The sequence below is a fragment of the Ochotona curzoniae genome, unplaced genomic scaffold (genome assembly GCF_017591425.1).
Source record: "Ochotona curzoniae isolate NIBS_2020 unplaced genomic scaffold, NIBS_Ocur_1.0 contig_3176, whole genome shotgun sequence".
NCBI lineage: Eukaryota > Metazoa > Chordata > Mammalia > Lagomorpha > Ochotonidae > Ochotona > Ochotona curzoniae.
Window position 1 is genome coordinate 1,653,080 of NW_024465746.1, and position 25,266 is coordinate 1,678,345.

General features: G+C 48.2%; 1 protein-coding gene across 1 annotated transcript in view; it reads right to left on the minus strand.

Moving 5' to 3' along the window:
* RAB31 (RAB31, member RAS oncogene family) overlaps window positions 1-25,266 on the minus strand; it is a 137,215-nt gene that overhangs the window by 32,488 nt on the left and 79,461 nt on the right. Inside the window, exons 4-5 of the mRNA XM_040979229.1 lie at window positions 11,771-11,842; window positions 10,412-10,518 (exon numbers count right to left, since the gene is read on the minus strand). Of these exons, the coding sequence (XP_040835163.1) occupies window positions 10,412-10,518; window positions 11,771-11,842 (179 nt within the window). The remainder of the gene's footprint in view (window positions 1-10,411; window positions 10,519-11,770; window positions 11,843-25,266) is intronic.

A 25,266-nucleotide genomic window follows, 5' to 3' on the forward strand; every position in this document is an offset into this window, starting at 1 on the left:
TTCAACTTTAACCAAAAATGTGAAGTGATGGAGAGGACACCCAGTGGTCCTTCCAACCTGGCTGGGGCACACTGTGGGAAGATATGCAAACACAAGGTCAGGCTCTTGTCCACCTTGAAACTGCACAGCAAGCAGACCGAATCCCCCTCAGCTCAAGAATCCAGAGTGGTTCCCCCGGCCCACCTGGAGAATGGTGAGCACTTGAAGCAACATGTTAGGAAGCAGCCTGAGGCCACAGTCCTGGCCTGTCTGGCCATGGCTGCCGTGGGTGTGAGGGCAGGGGAAGCGGGAGGCAGGAGCCAGCCCAGCGAGCCCCCTCCAAATGCCCAAGGCTGCCCCTGCACCTGTTCCCCCATTCCCCAGGCCAGCGATCCTGGTGGCTCCTGACCCATCAGGTGAGCCAGGCTCATTCCCACCTCCAAGCCTCCCTCCCGCCTTCCACCAGACCGGAGCTCCTCCATTCCTGACATTCCTCTTACTCAACTCCTCCTTCACATCACCAGTTATGCCGTATACAACGCATGAGCCCTTCCCAAATTGCTCCAGAAGGCTCTGGGCTTTGTTTTATGCCTTACCATCCAGAACATTCTTCAATGAGGTCTAAGGGTCCCCACTCCCTCTCTTTGCTCCTCAGATGGAAGTAAAGGGCTTTCCTCTCTCTTCTTGCATCTCCCACAGCACTTCACTGCACACAGAAGCGCCACCAGGGCGTGTCTGCTAATGGAAGGGCTGACAGCCAGCAGCGCACAGCTCCTTTCTCCTACCCCACCCTATTTCCACTTCTACCCTAGACACCCCATGGAGAAGCCGTGCTCCAGGAAGAAATTCTCCACTTTCTGCTGGCGGCATTCCCATCCATCTCTCCCTGTGTTTCTCTAAGAAATAACTGAGTGAGGCTATAACATCTCACGATTCAGGTAACACGTAGGTTGATGGTCTCAGTGGATGGAAGATTCCTCAGAAAAGGTCAGAGTGCACATGAAAAGCTTCTGACTCCTCTGGGCTGAGCATCTGGGGCTGGGGAAGGAATCTCAGGCTGGGGAGGCCAGTGACAACAGAGCAGACCTTAGGGTCATTACAAGCTCAGAGAAGCAGGTTCTCTCCTTCCTCAAGCCCTTCCGATCCCAGGTCACCAGCGTAGGGGAACTTCCCACTGCTGCTTCTATGGTCAAATGATGGATCTGAGTGGCTTCCTGATGGCAGCACTTCTTCGGCCCTTCTGATCAGTCACAGCCCTAAATATCCACTGAGGGGTGGAATTTCAGAGAGAAAGTAACATGAGACCCCAAGGCTTAACAGCAGTTTCAACTCGAAGCCATGTCCAAATGTTCAGGAAAGGCAGGGAGAATTCTGAATTTGAAAGAATCAATGGGGATTTGCGTTCAGCCAAGAGTTCAACATCAGAGAATAAAACACAGAACTGGGAACCTGCTACATGGGAGGGACAGAGCGAGAATGCCTCCTCTCAAGAAAGTACTTGTTGTGGCAGCTACACATCAAGACGTATTTGTAAGGCTGGCTTTGCCTGTCATAGAGAAAATCAGATGGAATAGCTGAGGATTACATGCCAGGGCTGGGACCACTCTTCTAACCTTGACCCTGGAGGATCCTGATCTCAGTGCCAACTCGAGCCCCTCTCATGAATGTGCCAAAACTCCCAGCCAAGGGTAGTCAAGTCCACACCAGAGACAAGGAGCCAAGCACTGGATGGGATGGCCTCATATTTACCAGAGGCAAACTCGTCACATCTTTTCTCATGTTAATTATCAACTGTGAGGTGGAGGAGGCAGAGAGCCAAAGGTGCTGCTCTGGACGCGACCACAGGAGACACTGCTTTTGCATCCTGAAGGTTAAGGCAGAGGCCCAGGCGAGTGTGGCCTAAAGTCAGACAGCTGGACGCACAGAGGCTGGAACGTCCCTATTGTGTCCACCATAAACTCCCATGACCTAAAGAAAGGCTTTTCCAAGTCTGCGGATATAATGACCATTTCACAAAACTACCTGTCAGTTCCTTGTGTTTATCTGCCTAATTACAGTTCCCGGAGCTGAGTCCTGGAACCAAAGCTGTTGCTTTTTAAAAAGATGTATTTATTGCATTTCAAAGTCAGAGTTACACAGAGATAAGGAGAGGCAGAGAGGCAGAGAGAGAGAGAAAGATAAAGACATCTTCCATCTGCTGGTTCATTCCCCAAATGGCCACAATGACCAGGACTGGATCAAGCCGAAGCCAGCAGCATCATGCAGGCCTCCCATCTGGATGCAGGGGCCCAAGTGCTTGCATCATCTTCTGTTGCCATCCCAGGGAACCTCTAAAACCACCATGGCCGGGTAGCCTATTGTGCTTTTTCAAGCTTCCACTGTCCCTCTCCTATGCCAAGTCCAGGACAAGGCCTTGCAGCCTTCCACTAGGTTCCCCACACTTTCTGGAGGAGAGCTTCTTTTCCATCCAGACCCCAGCTCAACCTGCAGTCCCGGAAACCTAGAATGTTCCTTGCTCTGTACTCACATCAGCTTCTTCTGCTGTCCTGCCAGGTAGGTCAAGCCCTCTCTCTTCTCCACACCACTGACACTCCGCAAGTCAGTTGATGGATATCTCAGAACTTGCACACTCAGCTCGGTCAAGAGTCTCATGTCTTTTTTTTTTTTTTCAATCTCATATGATCCTGAAATGTCCCCAACTTTGCAATTCTTACCCTGGCATCAGCAGAGGGCAGGAAGCAGGGAGGGGCCAGGCCCAGGGAGTGTACACTCTTGGCCCTGGGCAGCTGGGCCCAGGACTTGTAAAGCACAAGCTCACAGGGACCACCAGGGCTGGCTGGAAAGAAGGGGAGTGACACCCAATGAGCACCTGCCGTGTGCAGGCCCAGGATGATTCCCCACACTCCGCTCTGCTCCTTAAATTACTCTACCAGATTTGTGGCAATCTGAGCAGAGAGAGTTTCAGAGTTGTTCAAGATAGGACAATCACTCACTACAATTAGAAGTCTAAAAATTTTCAATCTGGAAAGACCCTGACTATCTGACCTGGCATTTCCAACTGCGTGTCACCCTGGGGAGCGGGTGGACCTTCTGTCCCCCTTATGAAATGCACATGGATGTGAAGGCATGCTAACCATTGAGCACCCGTGCCCTCTGCCAAGTACTTCTGCACTGAAATGCCTCCCATGGGTTGGGCCAAGTTCAGAGGGCTCATTTCAGCACACACTGCAAGTATGCCAGGAAGAATTCCTCTTAAGGCTAAGCTTACATAAGCAAAATCTGTCAGATGCGACTGGTCTGTGGGTATGCACGTACCACACACTCACACTGCCCATCTACAATGCCCAATGAAAAACTCACATTCGGTTTTATGGGAATTACAGGGAAGTAAAATCTTTTGGGATTAAAAGAGGGTCAAGCTCTGGATAAGGGCTGGGGTTTAGAGTTCTGGCTAACTCCCCAGAAAACCCACAGCAGCGGGCAGAAGCTGGAGCGGCCAGATCAGCTGAGTGAGAAGCTGGCTCTCTTGCCATGGAAGGGTGTCAGGAAGGACGTGTTCAAGGCCTCTCATTCTCTAGGCTACTGCCATCTCAGAGGGGGCACTGGCACTTTAGGAAGACACCGCAGTCGTTTTTCTAATAATACTGATTTTTCCATGAACTTTTTGAAGACTCCTGCTTAACGCATGGATTTCAAAAAGCCTCTGCCTCTCAAATTCAATAGAATTAAGTTTTAAAAACCAAAATAAAGACTCCTTAACTCTGTTTTCCAGAAAATTTCTGAGGCAGCACGGTTGAGTGGATCATGTACACACACATACAAAACCATTTTAGTAGCCATTATTTTTTATTTAAATCAACTTTTCTTTCAATTTTTATGTAGATAACTACAGATTCACACATAATTATAATTAGACACTTGCCCCAGTGTCCCCAGATGGCATCACATTTTGCAAAACTACAGGATACTGACACTGCTGTGTACTTTAAAAAAGAAGACTTAATTAATCTTATTTGAGAGAGACAGAGAGAGGGAGAGGGACAGAGAGATGTTTCATTAACTGGTTCACTTCCAAATGCTTACAACATCCAGGACTGGGCCAGGCTGAAAGCCAAGAGCCAGGAATTCCAGAGCTGCCCCCACATGGGCAGCAGGAACTCAAAACACCAGGGCTGTCTTCTGCTGCCTTTCCCGTGCAGAATCGGGAAACTGGATGAGAAGTGCAGAGTAGATAGGATTTGAGCCGGTACTCACAGGGGATGCTTGGGTCCCAAGTGGTGGCTTCACTCACTGCACCACAATGTCCTATCAGTTCCACCTTGCTCAGATTTCCTCCAACTTACCGAGTTCACAACGTGTGTGTGTGTGTGTGTGTGCAGTATGTTCTACACTTGATCTTAGCCAAAGGCCGAGAAGCGATGTGCGGTACATTCTAGATAATTTCGTTGTCTGTGTGTTATATGTTCACCCACAGAGCTACCGAGCAGTTCCAACATCACAGGGACCCAGTATCTTGCCCATTTGGTGTGTATACTCATTTTTCTCCACCTTCCCACCCTCCACCGCCCCAACGACCACCCTGAGTAACCGCTCATCTTCCCTGTATATCTATAAACAGTACTACCGGTGGAGTCCTATGCCAAGAGAGCTTCTGGGTTGGATTCATTTGCTTAGCACAGTTCCCCGGCAGTGTGAACATGCTGCGCCCATCAGCAGTCGGCTGTCCTGTGCTGCTGAGCAGGGGGTCACCGGAAGTCTCACCACACTGTGTGACCCCCCACCTGAGGAAGCGCATCTGGGCCGATTCCCCTCGGGGGCTAATATACTGAGTATCTATGAATTAAAGCACAGGCTTCATGTGAACACAGGTTGTCATTTTTCTGGGACAAATGCCCAAGAGTGTGATTGCTGGGGCCTGTGACTTTCCATATACATTTTACAATTGGCTTGCTCATTTTTACGCAAAAAACAAAAACAAACAAACAAAAAAAAAAAAACTTGCTAAACTCTTGGCAGAAACTGCATTTAAACCTATAAATCAATCTAGAGAAAATGAACACCTTTACTGTGTTCAGACTTTCAATTCATGTATAACTTTCTTTCTTTAAAAAAAAATCAGAAAGAGAAGAACAAAGCAAATAAAACAGAAGAAAGAAGCAGTAATAATCAAAGGGGAAACAAACAGAAAAACAAGGCAAATGGATCAAGCAACTAAACACTGCTTGTTTGAAAAGGTCAAGAAAATTGGCAAACTTTCCACTAGACAGATCAGAAAAGAGAGGATTCTCAAATGTCTAAAATGAGGAATGGAGGGGGACCATCACAACTAACCTTAGGGAGTTTAACTAGATTATAAGAGAATCCGAACAAGCACTACAGATAACAATGAATTAACACCAATCCTTCACAAACTCTCCTAGAAAACAGAGGAAGACAGGATACTCCCCAACTTGTCCTGTGTGGTCATTCTTGCTCTGATATCAATGCCACAGACATGGCGTGGAAAGAAAACTGCAGACTCATCTACCTCACAAATACCGACACCTTCGACAGAGCAGCAGCAAACGGAATCCAAACATGTACAAAAATGATGAGGCGTCATGACCAAGTGGGATTTATCCCAGGAATGCAAGGTTAGTTTAACATCTAAAAATCAATGAATACACTCTATTAAAAGTCATTATCATTTCAAAAGATGCAAAAAAAGCATTTGACACTATTCATTCATGATACAAACATCACCCTTGAGGGAGCATGCCCTGAGATGAAGAGGGTCAGCATGCTTTTTCTCACTCCTGTCCTGGAGGTTCTAGCCACGGCAAACAGAAGACAGAAATAAAAGGAACTCGAGCCAGCCTGGTAGCCTAGTGGCTAAATCCTCACCTTACATACTCCCGGGATCCCAAATGCTCATATCTCCGCAGCTCCACTTCCCTTCCAGCTCCCTGCCTGTGGCCTGGGAAAGCAGTAGAGGATGGCCTAAAGCTTTGGGACCCTGCACCCGCGTGGGAGACCTGGAAGAATCTGTTGGTCCTGGCTCCTAGCTTCCGATCAGCTCAGCTCTGGCCAGTGCGGCCACTGGGGAGTGAATGAAATGGGAGCAGATGGAAGATTTTCGTCTCTCCTTCTCTCTGGCTTTCCAGTAAAAATAAATAAATCCTTTAAAAATAAATAAATAATAGGAACTTACACTGGAAAAGAAAAACCTTCCCCTCTCATACATAATTTTATATAAAATTTCATAGAAAATTCTCCAAGTATTTACTAAAAATACTGAATGTCATAGGATACAAAATAAACACAAAAAGCATTATCAAGGAGCATATCATAAACAAAATTAACAATCCTATTACTAACACCACCAAGAAAAATCAAACACCCATGCATTTACACAACCAAATAAATGTAGGGCTTGTCCACTGAAAACTATAAAACACTGCTAAAAGAAATTAGTTAGGATCTAATAATAAATTGAGAGACACATTTATTCATGGATCAGAAAATGGCACTCATGCCCCAAATTGGTTCAAAAGTTCAAACGCAATCCTTATTAAAGTCCACAATTTTGAGGAAATTGTTAAGTGCAGGATACAGGACAAGCAATGTTGAAAATGAGAACAAAGCTGGAAGATTTATAACTTCTGATTTAAAGCTTACTACAAAGCTATGGTCATCAAAACAGCATGGTATTTGCAAAAGATTAGTCATACAGATTAACTGAATAAAACTAAGAACACAGGGGGAAACAAAAGACATTCATAACTGAGTAATTTTTGATAAAGTTCCCACAAAATTCAACAGGAGGCATGACGGCTGAATTGGCTCTTCCTCTGGCATCCTGTGTGGACACCAATTCGTGTCCTAGCTGCTCCACTTCCCTTCCAGCTCCCTGCTTAGGACCTGGGAAAACAGTTAAGGATGGCCCAAACCCTTGAGACCCTGCACTCACGTGGAAAACCCAGATAAAGCTCCTGGCTCCTGGCTTTGGATGGGCTCAGCTCCAGCCACTGTGGCCACTTGGGGAGTGAACCTGTGAAGGGAAGGTCTTCCTCTCTGTCTCTCCTTCTCTCTGTAAATCTGCCTTTCCAATAAAAATGAATAGATAAAACCAATTCTCTTTTCAACAAGTAGTATCATGGCAATTAGATATCCATACTAAAAAGAATCTGGAACCCCATCTCGCATTACACACAAACTAACTCAAAATGGATGATAATCTAATGTAAGCTCTTCCAGAAGAAAATATAGCAGTAAATCTTTGGGATTTTTGAACAGCCAATCAGTTTGTCAGAAGAAACGCAAGGGGGACAATAGTAAACTGAGTATTAAACATTTGCACTATGGAAGATAGGCAAGAAGGACCCTTATTGTGGCACAGTAGGTTAAGCTGCTGCTTAGGGCACCCATGTGCCACACCAGAGTGCCAGCACTGGCTCCTGCATTTAGGAAAGCAGCAGATGAGGCCCACAGCCTTGCTAGCCCACCTGGGAGACCCCGATGGAGTTCTTGGCAGCCCCTGGCATCAGCCTGCTACAGCCCAGGTGGTCGACGGCATTCAGGAAGTGAACTGGCAATGGGAGGTATCTCTTCTCTCCCATCCACTTTCAAATAAACCAATAAATCTGTCTCTTTTTAAAAAGTCTTTCCATGGTACTGTAATTTGTTGTTGTTGCTGTTGTTGTGGCTGTTCTAACTCATATCAGTTGTTGACCTTGTTTTATGGCTTCTCACTTATGGTAATGTATAGTGATGGAGTACTGGGGTCTATCATATACAGACGTGGGGGTATAATGAAACATGCATCCCTGCATGCAGACGAAAAATGGATTCCCTATGAAACTGTTGGACATGTGTAGACAATGGAATGCTAGGATGTCTGACATTGTCTGTACCAACAATGTCGGGTACACTTAAATAAGAGACTGATATAATTATGATTCCTTGTGAAGGATTGCACTATCGTAACAAAATGCAAAGAATCTGACGGGGGGGTGGAAGTTTATGGGGGGCTGAATCCCAGCCTATACAAAATTGTAAAAAATAATAATAGATAAATAAATAAAAAATATGTATCTTTTAAAAATAAAAATCTTTCCAATAAATACATAAGTCCCTTTTTGGCAGCCATGAGAAAAGCCTGGATGGAGGTAAAGGTTCCAGGCTTCAATGTAGCTGACTTGGCTTTTGTGAATACTGAGGAAGTGAACAAGCACATGGAAGATCTTCTCTTTCCCTCTCTCCCTCTTTCAAATAAAATAATTTTTAAAACAAAGACCCTCTCCCTCCCATGCTCATGGTAATGTAGGACACGTCATCTTGTGCTGTACAAATTCCCTCCCGAGGTCTTGATGTCAGGAAATTCTTCCATGGCATTTTAAAATTGAAGCAGAGATGCTGGGCCAGTGCCTCCCACCATGAGCATCAGAACCAGTCATTTGCCAGAGCAGCAACCTTGCTTCCACAACACGTGAGGACCAGCACCTTGCAATACATCCCTCTCTCCCCTGAGATTCGTGTCAACGGCGTTTCAGGTCTAGGTAACCGAGACTTCTAACACCACTTTAGTTTCAATCACTGTCCCCCTAATCTCCAGTCCCATGTTCCCACAGACGGCTCAGCAGTCCCATGTTCCCACAGACAGCTCAGCCTCCGGAGGCCTTGCTTTTGCTGCAATAAGGCCGTGTCAGATGAAAAGCCCTTTCTCTCAGCAAAGGCCATTTCCAGTAACAAAGGCTAAAGTGATTTTGCTGGAAATACTGGCTGAGCAAGCTCTTTTTAGGATTACAAGGCAGATCTCTGAACAAAGTCTGAGGAATTTTAAGATTTGCCCAATCCCCAGAATAACAAACAATCAAGTGGTGTTTATGGCTGTTATTCTAGACCAACATGGTGCCATGTGAGATAAAGCCTTGAAATCCTAAAACAGAACACCCAGGAGTTAAAGGAGTTACAAGAACTTTTGTCAGATCCATTTTCATTGATTATGTAGCTGTGGTTTAATCATACTAAAACCAGGAGCATGACTGTCACAATCATCAGGAAAATCAACCCCCAAAATCTTGAAAAATAAATTCACCAAGGGAACGGACACACAACACAAAATATCTACACAGTTCCTCCCCATCTCTGGGACTCCCTTCTTCCCAGTGTCAGGCAGTCAACTGCCACTTGCAAATACTAAACGGAAATATTGAGATAAATAATCTGTAAACTTTAACCTTGATTATTGTAAATATTTGACTTTATTTTTAGTTATTAATCTCTTCATCAGCCTAATTTTAGAAATAGACATTTTTTTTCCTATGCACAGGTCCTACACGGGGGGGAGGGGAAACGAGGACCACCATTGCAATGTAAATATCTCCCGTTAATGAGGGAACTATGGGATTTTCTTTCTTCTAACTGCTATGAGGATACTTCAGAAGTTCAAGGAAAACAACATTAAAAGATAAGTTTATGTTGGTACAAAACATTTTGAAAGCTCATGCATATTTTTCCCTAACACACATTTCCCAGAAACTTTTTGAAGACCCCTTCATATTCAGTAAACAGTTACCTTACCAGGTTAGATAGAGCTATCATGTTTGTGGCTGGGTCCGGTAAAATGCTCATGGTCAATGTGCCAAATTCAGTTCTTAGAACCAAAATGATCTTGTGCAGATCTGACCCATCTCTTAAAGTCTAGGACTAAAAGAAACAGGAATGCCACAGAAAACACGATGTAACCCAGTGGTCACTGGACCATGAGAATGTTGCTTCAACTGTGTGAGGTAGCAGTAATGACAACAGAAATGATCACAAGAAACATAAAGCGAGCTAGACAGCAGATACCCAGACCCAGGATGGCACTTTGTTAGATCTAAGAGATCTGATTCCTCTGAAAGAGTTATTTATCGAGAAAGTCAGAATTAGAGAGAGAGACAGAAAGAGGGAGAGACTGGAGAAGATAACTTATATCTGCTGCTTCACTCCCCAGATGACTGCAAGAGCTGGTCTGATGTGATCCGAAGCCAGGAGCCTGGAGTTTCTTCCAGGTCTCCTCCATGGGTGTAGGGACCCAAGGACTTAAGCCATCCTCCGCTGCTTTCCCAGACCATAGCAGGGGGCTGGATGGGAAGTGGAGCAGCTGGGACATGGCATACGGGATGCTGGGGCCACAGGTGATTGGACTGGCCTGCTATGCCACTGTGCCAGCCCCCTGATTAGATCTCAATATTCATTACCGAGGCCCATCAGATTGCGTTTCATTATCACTGCCCCTGAATTCGAATCTGTTTTCATAAACGCCACACAGACCACAGGTGAGTGGCTCTAACGTGTATCACAGCCGCTACGCTGAAAGCAGATGGATCACCGAAAGCACGTGTCTGCTGTCAGACACGTGGGGTGGAGAGTGTGAACTGCACACACAGCAAGGCCCGATGTCCCGTACCTGATGTCCGAGAGGTCACATTTGTTCCCAGCGATGGCCATGACGATGTTTTCAGGGCCGTGTTCTTTTAGCTCTTTGACCCACTTCTTCAAGGTGTGGAAGGAATCCTAAATGCAAAGTGCGAAGGAATCAGCGAAAAGACTTGTCACTACGCTATCGCAACCAAGGTAGGAATCCAACACACAAGGCTTGAAGAAGACTCACATAGATGAACATACGACTACACTACCTAGACATGGCAGTTAACATTAGCTAAGTTACATTTACACAGTGCATACAGGAGTCTTTTTCTAAAATTAAAATGCAATAAGGTTAAGGAAATCTTATTAGCAATTTTCCTCCACAAATAACATAACCTACGACTACAGCCCCTAGTCCACAACGAGTGAGGCCCCCAGGACTCAGCAAGGCTCTTGCCTAGCTCAGGAGCGAAAGCTCTTGAGTCCTTCTTCCTCCAGGCCCTGCGACTCACGGCTGTCCTCCAGCCAGCAGGCCTGCGTGGATACCAGAAAAAAGTGTCAACAATTCATTGAAGGTAGGGGCGGGAAAAATGTCATCCAGTCATGGCGATCATTCGTTGATGGACAACATAGGGCCTCTACTGGGCCACTAAAACAGATTGGAATTATAGGAGTGGTCTTCAGATGTCTTAAGGAAAACACATATTAATGGAAAAACTGTGGATTTCAAATATTTTGTACCAATGTGCACATTTTTAATTCTACCTTCACCAATCTTTTGGAAGTCCTTCATACATATGGTGGTTTCCCGTTGGTCCCCAGAGTCATAAAACCACAGATCCTGCCAACAACTACACATATATGTATTCTTCTGTAAATACGTATCTATAATGTAGCTTAATTTATAAATTAGGCAAGTATGATATTAACAGTAATAACAATGAAACAGAATGATTATAACAATATAACGTAATCACATTTACTTAAAAGTTTGGACTGTTTATTTCTGGAATGTTCTATGAGTAGTATCAAGCCTCTCAGAAAAGACACACAAATGTGATCCTTGGCATTTTTAAGAAATACGATTGAAACAGTGATAGAAAAGTGTTCCAGAATTAAAGCCATGCAGAACCTCATGGTCATTTTCCTTTTCTTAAAAAGCTGGTGCCCTGGAGAGCAATACCAGCAGGCATAACCTCGCCTCCACAGGCAGTTCTTTTAAATGCATGTGCACTGTCAGCGGAAAATCGGAGATGCTTCATTCCCCGTGGATGAAAGAAACTCATAAACACCGGGTCTCCATTCTGCTTGCCCGCATCCTGTGAAATCTCACTCCAGCTGCGGGGACCCCGTGCTTGCCGGGATGGACACCCGCCTCCAGGGCTGTCTGGCTCCTCACCTGCTTGGTGATGTCATAGACAATGACGGCGGCCGCAGATCCTCGGTAGTACATGGGGGCCAGCGAATGGAACTGTTGGAGAACGAAGGACAACTTCAGACACAGGGAGCACACTACACAACGTCAACTTTACAGGTAAAAGGCTTGGCTGACATCATCCCAGCACGATCCCTGGACTCTCTCCAGACCTATTCCAGGCTTCCCGACAGATCTCCCGAGGACACACGGCCACTTCTGACTCACACACCTTGAAAGCTCTTCTTGGGCACGGGCCCAAAGCCAATCCTGCGAATTCTCTTTGTCTATTGCTCATCCCTTAACTAAGACCCAGGGAAATGCGTTAGAATTCTAACAGTAGGAAAATGACAGGTGTCAAGGGCAGGAAAGGAGAATGCTGGCCAAGCTCAGGGTCCCTCGCAGAGGCACCCGTGAGGACACTGCTGCCAGGGCTGCCCCGGCTCGGGGCGGCTTGCCAGCTCTCGAATGCGGTACCTTCTGCTCCCTGCTGCCATGGAGCAGCTCTCAGAGAGCTGCATTCCAGAATAGTAACAGCAAATGCCCAAGACTGCGGGAATGATCCATCCTCGTGGGACGGACAACAATGCCCAGAATACAGACATCTTATGTGTATTACAGAGAAGGGTCCAAACCTAATTTTCACCTTTTTTTGAATTATAAAAATAAGTATTTTTTTTTCCTAATTGGAAATGCAGGTATACAGAGAGGAAGATCTTCCACCATTGGTTCACTCCCCAAGTAGTTGCAATGGCCGAAGATGAGCTAATCCGAGGCCACGAGCCAGGAACCTCTTGGGTCTCCCATGCTGGTGCAGTATCCCATTATTGCTTTCCCAGGTCACAAGCAGAGAGCTGGATGGGAAGCGGGGCAGCGGGGACACGAACCAGTGCCCTTATGGGATCCTGGCGCATGCAAGGCAAAGACTTTAGCCACTAGGCTGCTGTGCTAGGTCCAAATTAGAATAATATGTTAACTGAGTGTTAAAAATCAATAAGAAATAGCTCAATGGGAAATTGGACAAATATACACAAATATATGTGGAATCTTCCAAGAGGTCATCCATAAGGCATATTATACTTTAATTCCATTTTCCATGAACTTTATTGAAGTCCTTCTAGAGTTAAAAAAAATCATCCAGGACATATCAATTACCAATAAATACTTGAAGACCTTTTCAATTAGAAAAGTAGAAATGAGAAGGTTGGCATTACAGTATAACATGTTAAGCTGCCACTTGCGACACCTGTACAAGTCTTGGCAGCTCCACCTCTCATCCAGCTCCCTGCTTTAGGCATCTTGGAGGCAGCAGAGCATGTCCCAAGTACCCGTGGCCCTGCCACCTGCAGGGGACAGCAGGATGGAGCTCCATCTTTCTGGCCGCATCCTGGACCAGGCCTGGCTGCTGCCACTGTCGAGGGAGGAGCAGCAGAAGGAAGATCTAGGTCTCTCTGTCACTCCGCCTTTTGAATAGATGAACAAATCATCGTTGAAAAAAAATGTATTTACTGCTGAAAGTTTTAAAAAACAATAAAAGGACTGAGAACAGAAATGATGAATGAGTGCTTATTAACTTACTAAATACTTAAGAAAAAAAAAAAAACCAAAACATTCATCATGCCCATTTGTTGTGTGGGTTTGGGTAGGGAGGCACTCTCACACGACACAGGAAGCACTTCCATACTTGCTTTAAACACCACAATAGGTAATACATATGGAAAGCTAGAACATTTGGTCCCTCAATTCCACTTTCACAACTATATTTGTGTGTGGGAAAAATCACCAATATAAAGAGAGCCATCCTTGTGTTGTACTTGGGAGCAAGATTCTCAAGACAACTTAAAGGTTTATCAAAGGGCACTACATCAGGTCACAAACTAAACACTTACATCTTCCCAAAACGCATACCTCACTCCTGGGGGGTACGAGGAGGTGGGGGCCATCGAGGTCAGGAGGGGAGGACGTCGCCAAGACCGAATCAGTGCTCTTATAACAAGAAGAAACGACCAAAGCTCACCTTCTCTCTGTGACGATTGCAGTCTGCAAACCAAGAAGTGTGCCTCCCCACACAGACTGGCACTGTGATCTTGAACTTCTCTAGAACCATGACCAATGTCACTTGGGCCTCTGGTGTTTTGTTTGAACCCCCTAGGTAGGACATACCTCTACTCGAACAAATAAAGGATATTCAACAACTACTAAAATGGTGATGATAATTCTTATTTCTAGGAAAAGCTACCTCTGACATATTGGGGGAAAAAAAACAACTCCCTATGTGCCATAACGTAAGCAGGACGATGGTACCTGCACAAGGCTTGCCATGATGTATGTGTAAGTAAAATGGTCTCTAGTGAACCACAGTGCGGGGAAGGCAGCGGGAAGAAAGGCAGGACCCGGATGCTTTCCCGGCACACTCACTTATCCCGCATGGCACTCCCCATGGAGAGAACACTTGCCACTTGGTAATGGTCACATGTGGGCACCTGGAGGACACCTGTGCCCGGGGTGACTCCTGTGACACTCAGGAAGGCGGGTGTGAAAGGAGAGCGCCCCCAGCAGCGCCCCCTCCCCAGGCTCCCCTGTGCCAGTCTCCCACCCGCAGGGAACTTTCTCCCCAGGAGAAGCTGCTGTGTTTCTAAGGAGAGGGAAAGGATGGGGTGGGAGTGGGGAGAGCTTGGACCGGATACTGGGCTCAAAGCTGAGCTGCGGGGGCCTCAGGTGCTGCCTGGCTCACACGGGTGTAAAGGAGTCACAGCACCGACAGCCACCACTCGCCACCGTGCCTTCCCACACTCCCTGCCACTCAACACTGCGCACTTCTTGGGTAGCTGCGCATCTATTTTTAACTCACCCCTTGGCAGCTCTGCTCCTCTGGCCTGAAACTCAAAGTCAGCATTACCGCTCCCAGGGAGAGCAAGGTGGCTTGGAAAGACTTCTGCGTTACTGCAGGCAGCCGTGCACACACAGTGTCCTCCCAGCCCTGTTCTCCTAAATGCTCTTCTGGTTTTTCTTCCCCCAAACAGACTCTACTTAACAGAGTTGCACATCAACGCATGGGGTAGGAGAGTTACACACTTCACCAAGGTATCCCAAAGGGTCCCAGAAAACATGGATGACATAAATCCTGAATACCTTGAATTCTGAAAGCTGTTCACCCCAAGGAATTCTCTTTTTATTTCCTCCCACAAACTTTTGGAGTACTTTCAGGTTTTTCAAGACAAGATGGCCAGGGACTTAAACTCGCCGGAGGAGATGGGATGAGCTGAGCCAGAGCCGTGTCCCCCACCCCACCCAGCTGGCGCTCGACTAACAGCGGTGGTCTTCTGCATTATTGAGCAGATCCTGGTATTCATAATGCATGACTCATTCTCTTTCCTCCAAATGGAATCGCTTGGAAATAAATCTGTTCGTGAACTCACTGAACTGACTGCTGCTGCGCACCTGCAGGAGTTGAGTGAGTTAAAAAGCTCAAGACATACATCGGCCCAGGATGCTCTTCACGGAGGAGAAAAGCCGCAATCACTTCCGGCCTGCAGTGTGCGTGCCTTCCGCTCCCCCATCCCCGTTCCCCCTACAAACAAACCGCAGCCTCCCTTGGGCAGCATGGCTGGCGGGGCCGGGGAGGGACGGCAGGATGAAACCTCCCAGGCTATGTAAGGAAAACAGTCCTCAAGTTCACAGCCAGGGAAGACTGAGAAAGCTATTTTTAAAATCTCACCTTGAAAGGTTACCACCTGAAACTGAACACAACAGATGTGGACTGCAAGCCCCTTCCTTCCCTACTCCCCAGCGGAACAGCTCAGAGACCAAATTCAAGAGTGCAGACAACGGCCAGGTGTTCTTGAATCATTTGCCAGCAGCACAGGGAATTGTGAAAAGCGAATCCTGTCTCCCGCAGAAGCAGCTGTCCGTGTTCTTAATACACGTGACACTTGGGGAGTGAACCAACAGACAGAAGATCGCTGTCTCTCCTTCTCTCTATAAATCTGTCTTTCCAATAAAAACAAATAAATTTTAAAAAAGAAAAATAATAAACAGTGCATGAGGCAAGGGTGTAATCTGCTGTCTTCCCAAAGATCTACTGCAGCATACTGGTCACACTCATGCAGGACAAGCTAGATCACCACTAGCCTAACACCACATATGCTTGAACAAGGTCTCCTGGTCACACAGGGCTGACAAGCACCACAGTAATACCACTCCCCAGATGTCCACAGAGCATGCACAGCCCAGTGGAGGCTCTGAAAACACCGCCTCAAAGAAACATCTTCGGATTTTAACTCAGCTTCCCCGACCAGTTCCTTTTTCAACTAGTACCAGTTAACATCTAGGGATGGGATCATCAAGACACATGTGAGGGGTTAGGACGAGGAGACCTGAACTCGGAGACAGTCTTGGGGCTTTTCCTGTTGGTCAATGGGAGTTGAGGGTGGCGACTGCTCAGGGTTTTGCAGCCGAGGACAACACGCAAGGCCAAGGTAGAATGGAACCTGGGGAGAGCCCGCTTGCCTGGCCTGCTCTGTGCCGTGTGCCCACCTCTCTCCTTTCCCACACCACTCTATCCTGAAAGCCATGATGAATGCAAAAAGGAGTCCACAGGCCTTTATGCAAGCAGAGTTTATAAGCACAGCTCTTTGCCACGAGAGAACATGGACTTGGGTCACCTTCCACTGGAACCACAGGCACCTGTAACCATCAGGAAACCGCCCTGTTCCCAGAGACCCCAGGCGTACACACCAAGCGCTGAGCAGACTTCCCTACCATCATTTCTCCTTGCCTCCCGATGGTCGCACAGCCCCCGTTCTTTCTCCACAGTCCACAACAGTTTGCTATATGGAGTTTTATTTTTGTCACTTTGTCATCTATCGGCACCGCTTGCCTACAGCATTGCCCATTCTCCAAACTGTCTTCTTCAGGACACAGATGCAGGGCTTTCCGAACCCTGAAACATAGTGTCTTTCCCTTTCATTTCTTTTTAAGATTATTTTTTTTATTGGAAAGTCAGATATACAGAGAGGAGGAGACAGAAAGATTTTCCATCCGATGATTCACTCCCTAAGCGGCTGCAATGGCTGGAGCTGAGCCGATCCAAAGCCAGGAACCAGGAGCTTCTTCCAGGTCTCCCACACGGGTGCAGGGTCTTGTCTATGGGCCATCCTTGACTGCTTTCCCAGGCCACAAGCAGGGAGCTGGACACAAACCAGTGCCTTATAGGATCCCAGTGCGTGCAAGGTGAGGATTTAGCCGCTAGGCTATAGCACCAGGCCCTGAAACGTAGTTTCTGAGACCTCAAATCAAAGCCTTTTACACTTTCTGAGTTTGAACTGACCGACCACACACACACACACACACACACAGAGTGGAGAAAATTCCATCCCTGGACTTCCCGAATCCTTCAGACCACCCAGCCTGCTTCAGACGAAATTTTCCCAATGCAGGTTTGCAGCATCATAAATTCCACGGCAGCCAAAATTCTGTAAGTCAGCCGCAGTAAACACATAAGTTTGCAAAAGAGCACAGCTCCAGCCAGGCTCTGCCTTCCTCGGATGAAAACGACCCCAGCCATGAGGCTCCAGCCTCGGGTCCTGGAACTTGCTGGATGGGTTTTGTAGAATGATTTTTCATTTTTTTTGTAGAATGATTTTTCAGAGAGCGCATCGTCCCTGGCAGGCTGCTCAGAGGCTGCCTAGGAGCCAAGGCTGATCTGCAACCAGACTGGGAACTGCCTCAGATGGCGGCACAAAGCAGACAGTCTCGCGGGCCAGGGACAGTCAGGGGCAGAGGCCCAAGACAGCCAGTGTTTCCCCCGGAGTCAAACAAAGAGGGTGGAAGAAAATTCCTGACATTCCCAACATTCTCAGCTGGCAAAAGCTGAATGGAAAAACACATTACTGCACTGAATGTTCTCTCTGCCATTCAGAAGAAAGCCTCTCCATTGAGGCCGGCTCTCCACAGACGCAGGAGCTAGTTAACATGCACGCTCAGACACCCTCCAACCCGACAGTGCGGGAGGCAGAACAGGAGCAGGGCTGGGCGATCCGATCTGAACATTACCCATGCTATACAGGTATGCAAATAGGACACTGCATCCCTGCATATGCGCCATTCCTATGGGTTAGCTACAAATAAAAACATTTTTTAATAAAGTAAAAAGGCCATGAGATAATGTATCAAGTTATTTCTGGACAACAGGGTATAGGCAAATCAACACTTATTGGACACTTTCTGAATGACTTTTAAAAATGTTCAACATTGGGGATGGCATGATGGCTCAACACTAAACCTTCAGCTTGCAAGTGCTGGCATCCCATACAAGCGTTGACATCCCATACACGTGCTGGCATCCCATACAAACACTGGCATCCCACACGAGCTCTAGCATCCCATACAAGTGCTGGCATCCCATACAGGCTCTGGTATCCCATACATGCACTGGCATCCCATACAAGCGCTGGCATCCCATACACGTGCTGGCATCCCATGCAAATACTGGCATCCCACACGAGCTCTAGCATCCCATACAAGCACCGGAACCCATACAAGCGCTGGCATCCCACACAAGCTCTAGCATCCCATACAAGTGCTGGCATCCTATACAAGCGCTGGCATCCCATACAAGCTCTGGCATCCTATACAAGTGCTGGAATCCTATACACGTGCTGGCATCCCATACATGCACTGGCATCCCATACAAGCGCTGGCATCCCATACGTGCACTGTCATTCCATACAAGCTCTGGCATCCCATACAAGCTCTGGCATCCCATACATGTGCTGGCATCCCATACAAGCGCCGGAACCCATACATGTGCTGGCATCCTATACAAGCGCCGGCATCCCATACAAGCTCTGGCATCCCATACAAGCGCTGGCATCCTATACAAGTGCTGGAATCCTATACACGTGCTGGCATCCCATACAAACACTGGCATCCCACACGAGCTCTAGCATCCCATACAAGCACTGGCATCCCATACAAGCGCTGGCATCCCATACAAGCGCCGGAACCCATACATGTGCTGGCATCCCATACAAGCGCCGGAACCCATACATGCGCTGGCATCCTATACAAGCTCTAGCATCCCATACAAGCGCCGGCATCCCATACATGCACTGGCATTCCATACAAGCACTGGCATCCCATATAAGTGCTGGCATCCCACACGAGCTCTAGCATCCCATACAAGCACTGGCATCCCATACAAGCACTGGCATCCCATACAAGCGCCGGCATCCCATACAAGCGCTGGTTTGTGTCCTGGCTGCTCCGTTTCCAGCCGAGCTACTAGTAGTGACCTGGGAAATCAGTAGCCAATGGCCCAAAGGCTTGGGACCTTACACCCATGTGGGAAATCCAGAGGAAGCTCCTGGTTCCTGGTGTTGGACTGGCTCAGCTTCAGCTGCTGCAGCTAACTGGGGAGTAAGTTATCAGACAGAAGAGCTTTACCTTTGTATCTTTCATTCTGTCAATCTGCTTTTCCAATAAAAATAAAGAAATCTTTTTTAACATGATGCCATAGCACAGCATGTCACTCCTTCTCCTCCTCTTGCTTCTTCCTCAGCCCTTAGGGACCCATGCGTGGAAGCACCAGGTGGACGCTGGGGTAAAAGGATGACCTTGGACTCCTCTTGGACAAGATGTGACGCAAACTTCGAAGGGCAGAAGATGACTGAACGTGACTCCAAAGGAAGATGTTGTGGGGGAGGGCTCATCATTTACAAGACAATGTACTGAACTGAAAGACTGATGTCCCTAGAACAATCTAAAACTAAAGTCAAGGACCTCGTAATGTTGCAGAAATGCAGTTTCCCCACCCACGGATTTAAGCACAGTGAGCCTCCGTTCACACTCCAGTGGGTTGGCAACCCGTGGAATTTGCTGAAATTCGCCCACTCCCAGGGACCCTCTCTGGGCATCATACAGTCACTGCTCTTTGCTTTTGGAGAAAATGCTACCATGTGGGTCACTTAAAACCAGAGAAGGTTAGATGTCCCCCAGAGTCCTAGTTCAGTTCCGGTTGTTGTGGTCCACACAACAACAGCAGGTGCTGCTCAGGATGAGGTCCCCCCGCAGACTGGGGTGGCAGGACGGCAGCCCAACAGGAGCCAGGACAAGCCGGTGGCTCCCAGGGCTGCTGAGCGAACCTGCGAGCTGCCTGGCTGTGCCGCCCTGGAGAGGCCTCCGAAGAGCCCAGAACCACACCCATGCCCTCACCCCTACACGCCCAGCACCCCAGACTGCTCCTCTCTGTGCCCACCAGCCTCCACCCTTAGGGCTACAGGTGCCGCCACCTCTGTCCTTCTTCCTCTCCTATCCTCCCTCAGCAGCTCACCTTCCCTTGACTGCCTGTCCTGAAGTTCCCATCAGGCCATTTGGACAAGTTCACTGGCTTCCAAGCTAACACACCACAACCACAGAGTCCTGTTTTTAGCTGCTGCATTATGGTATTTCTTTGTACAAGGAATCCAACATTGGTATCTTTTTTTTTTTTTAACTTTTTACTGAAGAAAGTTTCAAATACCCATAAGGATACTTTAAAAAATTGTCCAAATGGAATTAAAAGGTCAGTATGGGGCTCAGTGCAGCGACCCAGTGGCTAAGTCCTCACTGGGATCCCATATAGGCACCACTTCATGTCCTGGATGCTCCAATGCCCTTCCGGCTCCCTGCTTGTGGCCTGGAAAAGCAGTAGAGGATCACTCAGACCCTTGGGACCCTGCACCCAAGTGGGAGACCCAGAAGAAGCTCTTGGCTCCTGGCTCTGAATTGGCTCTAGCCGTTAGAGCCACTTGGAGAGTGGACCAGCTGATGGGAGATCTTTGTGTTTCTCCTTCTTTCTGTAAGTATGCCTTTCCAATAAAGATAAATAACTCTTTTTTTAAAGGACATTTTAGTGCAAAAATTTGAAAATTCTTGCACAGCTTTTTTCATACATGCATTTTGCATGAAATGTATGAGGACCCCTCGCATGGCAAGATCTTGGGATTTTTTGGCACCATAATGAATTTATCTTTTACTTCCCTTCGTGGCAAACCGTGCCCTTCCATAACCTTTGTCTGGAGCTTCTGGTCTACCCCACCTCACCTTGCACTTCACCCCTTGCCACTGGAGTCTTATATCTGCCATAACTTTACATCAACCGCACAGCAGACCTGATGTGCCTGTAAGAGTGTGCCATTTCTCTGTTCAAAATCTTTCTAACATCCTAGATAGAAAAACTCAGGCTTCCCACTCCGAGGCCTAAGGCCCTGGTCGTTTCTCGGGCCTGTCTGCTGCTGTCATCTCCAGCGCGTGAGCCTCAGGCCTCCCCAGACACCCCTGCCCGCCCCCCCCCCGAGACACAGGACTTCACTCATCCCCCTCTTCTCAGCTGCCACTTCCCTCCCAACACAGCAGAGACTCAATGACTATCCAGTGTCTAACACAACCCACAACCCTGTGAAAGAGGGCAGTCACCAGGATGTTGCCAGCCATATCTGTATGTACTGGCTACATGCCGTACCCAAAATGGCGCCGGCCAGAGAAGCCACATCTTGGTGTTTGGTGCAGAGTCACGTAGCCTTCGCAGTACTGCGCAGGCGCCTAGCGCATGCGCAGTGAGCTGCGGCGCGGCAGGCACGTAAACACTGGGACTGACGAATCCAGTCGCCCAGAACCCTGCGTAATCATGACGCCGACCTATCATCGGCGGAGGCGGGGCCAGACAGCACATAAGAGTAGAAAGCCTGCCGGGATCTGGGCCTCTTTCCTCTTCATGTTGGTGTGCACAATAAATTTTACCGCAGAAGGCTTCGCTCGCGTCTGCGTCTTATTGCTGGGCGGTAAGATACGTGGGCGCGACACCAGAACGATTCCCAAATTTCAGACGAGAAAACTGAGGCTCGGAATGACTACACGGGCCTCAAGACACAACAACTGTTCCCTGGAAACAGAGCCAAATCCCACGGTTTTCCCGCTCCCACACGACTCCTCTGGGATTTTACTCAGTTTAAACTGCTGGAATTCATGTACGAGTTTGCAATGAGCACTTCCAATCATTCAGCAATGTCTACTGCGAGCTTGGTAACCTGCAGTTCTGATGAGCGGGGAAACCAGAGTGTGGAGTGCAGAATAACGGTCCTAGACACTGGGTTGATTGGAAGGGCCAGGGGAGCTCAGCACAGTCACAAGGGTCCTTATCAGTCAATGAGGGAAGCAGGTGCATCAGCAAGAGACCCAGGGATGCTACTCCGCTGGCTCGGAAGACCAAGGAGTCTACAAGCCAAGGAATGCTAGCAGCTTCTGAAGAAGGCCAAGAGAACGGATCCATGGATCATCCCCAGGGATGATCCTGGGGATCCTGGGACTCTCAGCCCACGGAGAGCCATTTCAGACTTGCAGCCACCCACCGATCAAAGCTGCAATAGAGCTCAGCTGTGTTGTCTGACATCTGTCGGTTTGTGGTACTTACAGCAGCAAGAGGAAGCAGAGAGGGTGGAGAGTAAACCAGGGCCCCGCCCTTCATAGCTGTCCCTCTCCCTGGGCACAGGCTGGAGCTGGGCTGCCCGGCCACGGCACCTCTGGCTCTGCAGTCTGCCACCAGGAGCCTGTTCCCCCTTACAGCACCTCAGAACTCAGTTCTCCAGCTACTAAACGAACCCCAGTTTCCCTGCTTGATAATCAAGGACGGCATCTAGAGGTGCTTTCTCCCAGGTTTGAGCCATAAGAGCAGGCGAGGGGGAGAGGACGGGGAAGAGAGAACGCCCAAGTAAGAACCAGATTCCAGCAAGGACACGGCCAGGCCCCTGCTGTTCCTCGGTCTCAGAAGATACTAGAATCTTTGGCTACTTTCTCTGCCAAAACAGGAAGGTGGCCTCAACCCGAAAGGCAAAAGCTGGCCCTCTGCAAAGAGATCTACACCACTACCTCCAGCGGGCTCACCACGGGGCTTCCAGAACAGACCTTTCCAAGGACGCAGCAGCACACAGGACAGGGGGCACCCACTGCAGAGCAGAGGGAAGCAGGGGTCTTCCGGCAGGACACAGAACAGAGCCTGCAAGAAGCAGGGGGGCAGGCCTGGTCCGCGTGGCAGCAAGGAGTCAGCAAATCCTGCCTGAGGCTGGGTCTGTCCCACCTCCTGGCCTCGGTCTCCCCACTGCCTGCCCTGCCCTCTGCCAGGCTGCAGGCAGACGTGTGAGTATGCTTCCCCCAGGACTTCCCACAGCACTGGGCAGGCCCTTCCTCCTTCTCTGCTGCCCCGTGGCTTCTGACACCAGAGAGGGCATAAGCCCAGCTCGACCCGTCCTCCCAGCGCAGCAATGCTGGGAGCCCCATGGCCGGCAGCTCTGTGCTCCTGGCCGCCCCTCCTCCATCCAGTGCCCAATCTTGCCCTTGGCAGGGCCATGCTGAGCAGCACCTCTTGGGTCACACTCTTAGTCACAGAGGATTCCTGGAACTTTAGTAAAGGGGGTAGGGCATGAAGGTGACTTTTTCACTTTCCACCGCATAACCCTGTCTCGTGGCCACATCCCTTTACTCAACTGTCCCTTTCTAGAAGGCTCCTAGGAGAAAGATGGGGGTGGGGCAGCACTTCCCCATGAAGCTCTCATTTTGCAGTAATGGATAGTGTGGTCTTTTCTGGGAAAAAATCTGCAAAAATGCAGATTTATGCTGTTCCCTCTCTCACCCAAGGGGAATTCCTCAGAAAAGAGCTGACCAGTGGACAGTGGGGGAAAGTGCAGTCTCCCTGCACCCGGGCTTGGAGTGGGATTCAGGGATGCCTGGAACTGAGCCTGGACTTCCTGTGCTGCCGCCCCAGCAGGGGAGGGGGCCCAGAGCAGCTCACCCTGAACCTCTAAGAGGCCCCATTTTTCAAGAACTTGCAAAGGTCAAAATCTCTGACTTCAGCAACTGCCCGTGACTAGTGAGTGAGCCACTGTGTTGACTCTGGGGCCCCGAAGAAAGAAGCAAGGTGAAGGAGGACAGTGGTGCTTTTCCTGTCTGGAGAACTTGAACGTGACCTCGGATGCGTGCTGTGTTCCCTTTGCATACCTCAGGGACACTCAGTCGGGCATGGTGCTCATAAGGAACTGGCAGCCTGGCAGCTGCTTGTGACCTGAACCCCAGAGGGGCAGAGCAGTGGGGCGGAGCAGCACGGGTGCACAAACACCCTGAACTTGTTCACTACACCGTCAGCCCCTGCAGGACCCAAGCATGCCAGCCAGGCTTTACGGGAACCTCTGGCCAGCAGGAATAAAGGAAAGATGAAAGCAGAAAACCTTGCTCAGATCTACAAGCCTCTGACATCGCTCTGTGCGGTTCTCTGGAACACTTGTAACGCCTCGCTGGTCGACGTTCATGGTGCCCACTCACCAGGTAAAGGGGGTGAGCTTTGAAACTGGGAATTAAGTTCTTTGTCTTTAAGATCATTTTGGCCATTCTAGGGCTCCTGCGTTTCCATGCAAATTTCAGGATCAGCTTCTGTGAATTTCTACCAGAAATAATCAGCTAGGATTTGGATACCAATTGCATTACACCTGTAAAGGAATTCGGGGTTCCCCTCTGTTTGAAACATTTATGTCGTAAGCGATAAGCTGTGACGTGTCACTGAGTGAGCGAGTTTCAGGGTACTTTGGCATTAGCCTCAGTACTAGATAATAATGAGGCCTGACAGTAAGTTAGACATATTGCCGGCGAACCACAAACTCAAAGACAGATTCCTTCTTGTAAAAAACATAATTTAGCCAAATACACATTTCAAAGCTAGTGATGATTTGTCAACTAATAAGTGGTAATTTCACAAACTAAACATTCAGATTCTTGATTTATACTTTATTTCCTTAGGGATTAATCATGCACTTCGAGGCCACGGGTAATCTCTGCAAAGATAAGATAGCTGGTAACTTGCTTTTAAAGATTTATTTTTATTGGAAAGCTAGGTATATAAAAAGGAAGAGAGACAGAGAAGAAGATCTTTCGTCCAGACTCTCCAAGTGACCACAACGGACGGAACAGCACCAATCCAAAGTCAGCAGTCAGGAGCCTCCTCTGGGTCTCCCACGCGGGTCCCAAGGCTTTGGGCCGTCCTCGACTGCTTTCCCGGGCCACAGGCAGGGAGCTGGAGGGGAATCAGAGCTGCCGGGACTAGAACCGGTGCCCATATGGGATCCTGGCACTTGCAAGGTGAGGACTTTAGCCACTAGGCTACTGTGCTGGGCCCGAAAGCTGGTAACCTTCTCATCACTTAGGACAGAAAAGGTTTCACTCCAAATTCATTGACACATTTCGTATAATCCTTGTCAAGACCTCAGTTGACTTTTTTTTTTGAGGGGCAGGGACAAAAATTCACAAGCTGATCCTGAAATTTATATAGAAATGCAGAGGACCCAGAATAGACAAAACTGTTTTTTTTAAAATGGCACAATATCGGGCTCAAAACTTAATTTGTCATAGCATAAAGATAAAAGTTCAGATCAAAGAAATGGACGTGAGGTCCAGAATGA